This window comes from Lactuca virosa, chromosome 9, assembly GCF_052849685.1.
Source record: "Lactuca virosa cultivar CGN04683 chromosome 9, Lactuca_virosa_CGN04683_v6, whole genome shotgun sequence".
NCBI lineage: Eukaryota > Viridiplantae > Streptophyta > Magnoliopsida > Asterales > Asteraceae > Lactuca > Lactuca virosa.
The window spans coordinates 27,822,962-27,830,729 of record NC_136434.1 but is presented as its reverse complement, the minus strand read 5'-3'; the positions used below and the strand labels follow the sequence as shown (position 1 = coordinate 27,830,729).

Here is a 7,768-nt window from a genome sequence, read left to right as displayed (position 1 = left end):
TTCTCATAATGAGTGGATTTAATGAGATATACAAACAAAGCTTTTCCAACCTACCGATACTCTTTCATAATCTTCAAAGAACAAATCGTAACTCTTTCACAATCATTAAGAAAGACATGAGAGACAGGTTTCAATTTTGTTTTGTCGCATTAGGATGCGTGGTAACTCCTCCTCTATATTAAGTTATTATTTATTTCAAGTTCACATTTGTGTAATGTTGCCATCGTTTCTTATAGATTACTACCTTTCTCACATCCATGATACCAACACTATTTGTTGGTCATGTACCCCTTATTGGGACCAACATAACAACAATGTATCTTGCTCTTCCTTTGGACGGTAATCATGAACCCCTGATCATAGCATTCGCTTTGGGAAGCGTTGATTGTGACGAGGCTTGGACTTGGTTCATGAGAAGGTTGAAAGAATGCTTAGGTGACACTACTGAAGTTGGTTTCATAAGCCATATGTCTGACTCGATAGACTACGCCATTATGCAAGTATACCCAGATTCCTATCATGGGTATTGTTGTAAAAATATAGCTGATAAAGTTCGGGCTTCCACAGGAAGTATCGTTGTCGAACAGTTGTTCTGGAAGACATGCAAAACTTATAGCTTGTCTGAATTTTACGTTTGTTTAAACAATTTAAAAAATGAGGTTAATGGGTATGATCTTGACTGGCTTGACAATATCCCAATGGCAAAATGGGCTCGAGCCTTTTTTCCTAAAGTCCGTTTCAATGTTAAATACATTAGCATTCCGATTCGATTGAGTTGGCTTAGATCAAACACGCACGAGTTACTAATAACGACAATCATTGAACTGGTCCATCAGTCAATACAAATGGTGCACGCGCAACGAGCTGAATTTGGAGGCAATAAATAATTGTTTTCTTTCTTTTCCGTTACTCTATCCTCTTTTTAATTTTAAGTAAATTAATTACACAGGTGGAATGCATGGTCAACTTACCCCTTATGCACAACACGTGTTTGAACGGAGAATGAACCAATCTAATGGTTATGAGGTTACACATATTGGTAGTGACAAATTTGAAGTGCGTTGTAATTTAACCATACAAAGGGTACAAGTTGAACGTGGTATTTGTACTTGTGGCAAATGGCAAAAATGCGGCATACTCTGTGAACATGGTATAGCATCATTAAGCAGGCTTACAGTTGAAGAAAAACAGCAATTGGTTAATTATAGGTTGACTTCTGCGGTGTATCGACATGCATTCCAAGCGGAGATGATTAATCCTATTCCAATTATTCTGCATTGGGAAATACCAACTGAGAAGATGGTCGTCGTACCACCATTTGCACGTTACTAATTAGTTAGACTAATTTTATTAGTAGTTATGTTTACCAGTAATATTATGTTTATTTGTAATTCTAATTTACTTTCAGAATTATGTTATGTTTATTAGTAATTCTAAGTTCCTATGACTTTTATGTTAAGTGTATTTGACTACTACTTTACGTTTTTATCAGTAATGTTATGTTTTTTTTCTGACACACGATTGTAGTTTGACTACTTTGTTATAGCTTTTGACTACTGTCTAGTCGCATTTGACTAATACTTTACCTGTTGTCTTATCCAATAGTGATTTTTGCTCTCAAACTATTAATATGCAACTAACATAGAACTTACACGTGATACACTACAACATTCTAAAATTGAAAATGAATTCATTTGACTTTGGTGTTTGGCATTGCGAAGACGAAGACTGCTATGTTTGTTCCGATACAAACCCAATTCCTAAAGGCCCAGATTTCTCACTCCCAGATTACATGCCTGCCGACATTTTCCATGCTATGAAGGCCGCTGAAGAAGCCAATGAAAGGGACTCTGAAATTAGTCGCAAACTCAACCAACGTGCAAACGACCTAGCAGATCAAGTAATTGAAAAAGAAAAATGGATTGCTGAAACTACAAAAAATATCAAGGAAGCTAAGAAGTGGATTCGAAATGTAAATACGGAGTTTCAAAAGCTTCAAGCAGAACGAGATCGTCTATTAGATGTTATTAGAATTAGAGGGATTTTATCGACCGTGAACAAAACTTGTATCCCAAACAGTTTCCTAATCTGTGGAAACCAATTTAATTATGTAATAGGTGGTGAGAAGTTCCTTTAACAATGTTATGTTTAATTCTAATTGTAATTTCCTTTACTTTTATGTTATGTTCAATTTTGTTGATTACAAACATAATGTATTTCAAACTTATTACAAACACATTGTCAACTATATTACAAACATAATATATTGAAAAATATATTACAAACTCAACAGCAAATATATTACATAGACAAGGACAAATATATTACAAGCATCATTACTTAAAGGGAATAAAAATTACATCGGCAATAAAACAGCCATCAAAGGGTCTGGGATTTCCCATTTAGCTGGTGGGGGAACTGCGTGAACGGTTTGTGTCTGGTAGATGAGCTGATATACATCGGCATGGTAATATACTTGAACCAAATTAACAATTTCATGCATGTCTGAATCACGTGCTGCTGTGATGGCATGACCACATGCTATACCGAAACTGCTCCATTTTCCACATGAACAAGTATAAGCTTTAAGGTCTACAACACAAGTTGTTTTAAAATCAAACACTTCATACACATATGTCAGCATGGGAGAGGATATCTGTTGGGGGATATGTGTTGCTTGCCAACGAACAGACTTTTGCATCCTCTTTGAACCAGCATTTCAGCATACGGTGTTAATACACCAGTCAAACTCCCTGAAAATTAAATATGGTTACAAAAGGTTGTTGTAGAACCTATTTAATTCTTTTATATTTCATCCAAAAATATACCTGCTATTATACTTCGTTCAACAAAAGTATTTTGCATGTACTCACGAATTCCCTCGATAAGCGTTATTATTGGTACATTACAATGATTGCGCGATACTACTGAAAAGTATTGAGGAACTTCCATGTTGAGTACATTCGAACGGATGTTAGGGAAATAGGCTCTTGCCCATTTCGGATGACCGATATTCGTAAGCACTTCACGAGCATCAATGCTTAATCTAGAAAAAATTTGTGCAAAAGTTGACAACGTGTAGGATTTTAATGTTATCTAGAACAAAGTTTCCAATGATCTTCCGGAGCCTACTCTTGTACGTAAATAGTTTTGCACGCTCTTACAAGTGTAACCACGATAAGAATCACTGAAAACATTATCTACGCAAGAGCTAACACCATCGTACATATTGGATATGAACGCTATTTCCCTACCCTCTCCGAGACATTCTTTTAACCTCATCAGGAACCAGGTAGAATTTACGACATTATTTTCAACCGCCATACCAAACGCTATAGGGAAAGTCAGATTGTTCCCATCTTTAGCAACAGCTACAAACATTGTTTTTAGGTAGTCCCCTCTAAGAGGGACGGTACCTATATAGAGGACAGGCAAGAAACAATGCACGAATGCATGGACCTGTAATTTTTAATAGTGCACACAAATTACTTTAAATGTACAAACATTATCAAATGTAAAGACACAAAACGGATTTGGAAAAGAATTATACCACCCATCCAATAGCCACAAAACAAGATTGGAAACGATCCATCAAATCCGTTTTGATGTGAGTGTGAGTATGCGGGTTGGTTCGCCTTAGGTTATGAAGGTAAACAGGCAAGTTGTTGAAGCTTTCTTCATGGTCAGTGTCGGAGAAACTCATTTCAAAACAATTGTAAGAGTCAATTAGCAATTACTTAGTGTGCGTAAGGCTGTGCGGGTTAGGGGCTTTCCACATGCGGACACATAAATAAGTAGGAGCTGCAAAGGCAAGGTCAATAATGTATTGTCTTTTCGAACAGTATATTTGTCGTTTCAAATAGTATCTCCGTGTAAGGTATCTAACAATCGGATTACTCTTTGACATTATTTGACTACGGTTTCATAGACTTTGACTAATACTTTGTAGCCTGCATAATGTATTGTCTTTTCGAACAGTATATTTGTCATTTCAAACAATATCTCCGTGTAAGGTATCTGACAATCGGACTACTCTTTGACATTATATGACTACGGTTTCATAGACTTTGACTACTGCTTTGTAGCCTGCATAATGTATTGTCTTTTCGAACAGTATATTTGTCGTTTCAAACAGTATCTCCGTGTAAGGTATCTGACAATCGGACTACTCTTTGACATTATTTGACTACGGTTTCATAGACTTTGACTAATACTTTGTAGCCTGCATAATGTATTGTCTTTTCGAAAGTATATTTGTCGATTCAAACAGTATCTCCGTGTAAGGTATCTGACAATCGGACTACTCTTTGACATTATATGACTACGGTTTCATAGACTTTGACTACTACTTTGTAGCCTGCATAATGTATTGTCTTTTCGAACAGTATATTTGTCGTTTCAAACGGTATCTCCGTGTAAGGTATCTGACAATCGGACTACTCTTTGACATTATTTGACTACGGTTTCATAGACTATGACTACTACTTTGTAGACTGTGACTACTACTTTGTAGCCTGCATAATGTAGTTTCAAACAGTACTTATGGGAATCCACCTAATTGTATGTTATTCTTTTTTCTTATTTAAGTACTCCTATAAAATTATAACAAACTAACAAAAAACTTTAAAAAATGGCCTCCAATCAACCAACTTCTTCCAACGCAGCTGCTCCGTCCAATACTCCACATCCATGGACGATAAGAGAGGTAATGGTGGTAACACGTTGTTGGATGAACATTTACGATGATGTAACCATGGTTAACCCTGATTGCTTAGAAGGTGATGAATGGACCCGCATAACAGCCATGTTTAACCTCTCGCTGGGAGAAGGAAAACACCGAACACAAGAAGATATTTTTGGTAAGTGGATGGATTTAAAGGAAAAAATCACATGGTTTAATCGACGGTATCATCATCTTAAAAACAGGTATCGTTATCCAAACAACGACGAACATCTTTTAGAAATGGTTAAAGATCATTACATTTTGGAGCACGAGGGAAGTGACTTCGAGTATGAGGATGCATGGATCCTACTTAAAAATAACAAATATTTCATGTAGAAGGCTCTTTTATGTGAAATGTCTTATGTAATGTTTCGTAAGGGTGTATCTCGTTTTCTATAATGTTTTATGTTTGTGTTTTATTTTTCATGGAATAAAGGAGTTAATAAGTGGAGTACTAGATTTAATTAATAATCTCAGAAGTGCTTTTTAATACAAGCAATACAAATTACAAATACGGGAATTCATTGCTTTCCTACATTAATCTAAGGACAATTCAAATCAAATGTGATATTGAAATCAAAAGTATGGTACACGCTTTCGTTCCGTGACCCGCTCCCGGATGCAAACTCATCAGTCATTATGCCCTTTTGTGTAGATTTTTTCCTCCCCCCAGATCCGCTCCCCGATCCCCTACCCGTACAATCGTTCCTAGTGTGTCCAAATTGACCGCATGTAGAACATTCTTGTCGTATGGGACGCTTACCTTGCGACGGAATACGTCCAGTGTTTCTTGGCCTACCCGTCTGACGTCTTTCCATTATGGGTGGCTTCACGGTCATCAGATCATCGGGGATCTCCCACTCAGATGGACTTGGTAAGGGGTTCACAGACTCCTCGTAAGTTTTCCTCAATGTTTCTGTAAAGTAAGCTTTTAAAGCGAATTCCGAACAATCTTCGTAACGGTTCATTGTCAACACTTTTATAACATGGCCACAAGGTAAGTCATCTATTTGCCACCGCCTACATGTACATGTTCTTTGTTGGAAATCAACAATGACACTTTTGTGGTTAGAGCTTTTCACTTCAAATCTGCTATTTTAGATAGGGTACACCATCCAGTTATTACAAGCATTCTTATTTGCTTGTATAATCGTTTCAGCCCATGGGGTGAGTGTTGTTTTAGTTTCAGCTAAAAAAATAGACATATTTTTTCATAAAATTATTACTACACGAGTTACGAAAATACTCAATCAACAATGTATATAAAATATTAGTACCTGCAACATTACGTTTCTGAAAACTCCATTGTTGCATTGTTGCACGAAAATACTCAATCAACATCAATATTGGCATCTTTCTTGCAAATCGTGACATTGAATTTATCGACTCCGTACTATTTGATGTCATAAGAAAATACCGATTCCCGGGAAAATGTGCCCTGGCCCATCTTTTTGGATTGATGTTTTGTAGGTATTCCCATACACGAATATTTACATTTTTTTATTTTTTTCATCCCATTATCGAATTTTTTAATGGTATAGGCTTTGCATGTCTCCCAAAAAATTGTGTGCATTGTATCGCTGCTTCCAAATTTTGCTGAAATGTTGAAATACAAATGGATACCACATATTCCATGATAGGCATGAGGAAATATATTTGCAATTGACGTCGCTATGGATGGAGCCCTATCAGATATGATTGTAAGGTCTTCCAAGTTGCCTATACATTCACGTAGCTTTCGAAGGAACCAGGACCACGTCTCCGTACATTCACTTTTGCAAATGGCATAAGCAACAGGCATGATTTGGTTTTGACCGTCCATTGTCACTGCGAGCAACATCGTGCCTTTGAATTCACCCTTTAGGTGACCACCATCAATTATTAGGGTCGGCCTACAATACTTGATGAACGCTCGTACCTACAATTATTTTTCATTGCATTAACAAATACCAATTAGGATTCATATGTTATATTTTTTATAAAAATTAACACTGCTTACCGAGCAACCCAACGCGATAAACACGAACTCAAACCGATCATCATCGTCTACTCTTATCTGAGTAACAGTTCCTGGATTGTGCTTGACCAAGTTGTGCAGATACGCTGGTAGTTTGGTGAATGAATCCTCTTTGGTACCTCTTAACATCAACAACGCATACTGTTTTGCACGCCATGCCTGTTGGTATGAGATATTGATTGGAAATTTCGAATTGATATCCCTAACAATTTCATTGCCCCGATAAACTCTATTATAGTCTCCGACCAATACTTCAGCGATAAAGTGGCCGAGTACCTTTTTCTTTGATTGTCGATGATTAGACTCCAAATTTGTTGCACAACATGTGTGTTGGTCAACAACTTTTGTGACTTGGAAAGCAGTAGTCGATTGGATTCCCCTTGCCCTAACCATCCATGAACAATTTTTAACCAAATAAACAACCTCGAACCTTCCTTTGCTCGATCTGGTAGTCTTATACTGCTTACCTTGTTTCATGCATTGTCTTCCGATTGCAAGCTTGAGCAACTCTTTGTCATAAAAAATGTCTAAAACCTTAATCTCTTCACTTATATCCACCCTCTGACATGGAATGTTCACATCAGCGTTTACAGGACACGAAGGCAAAGGGGGCATACCATGAAACATGGTATCTGAATAAATAATCTTAGATTCGTCATCTAATTCTTCTTCGTTAGAATCACTATCTAGGCCGGATATATCCAACTTGTCACAATCCGCAAACTCGCCATATCCTTTTAGTTCATCATCATGCAAAAAACGGAACTTCCTGTTTTCCATATTCATTACCAACCTTATTCACCACGGCTACTGCTTTTTTTTTGTCAAATGAATCATTTACACCAACATCATTAACATATGCACCAACATTATTATCACCGATATACTTATAATTCTCCGGTGTAACATACATAATCGGTTCTGGCACTACATTTACATTTTCAGCAACACTATGATATTGACTTTTACTTGGACTTTTAAAATTACCTATTGGGTTGTTGCTCCCTTTTCCACTTGATAAATTTGCT

General features: G+C 36.8%; 1 protein-coding gene across 1 annotated transcript; it reads left to right on the top strand.

Moving 5' to 3' along the window:
* Positions 1-314: 314 nt before the first annotated feature.
* Positions 315-1,332, top strand: LOC145139072 (uncharacterized). The gene is made up of 2 exons (XM_079073025.1): positions 315-876; positions 950-1,332. Exons 1-2 carry the CDS (start codon positions 315-317, stop codon positions 1,330-1,332), a joined length of 945 nt encoding a protein of 314 aa, XP_078929151.1.
* The last annotated feature ends 6,436 nt before the right edge of the window (positions 1,333-7,768 follow it).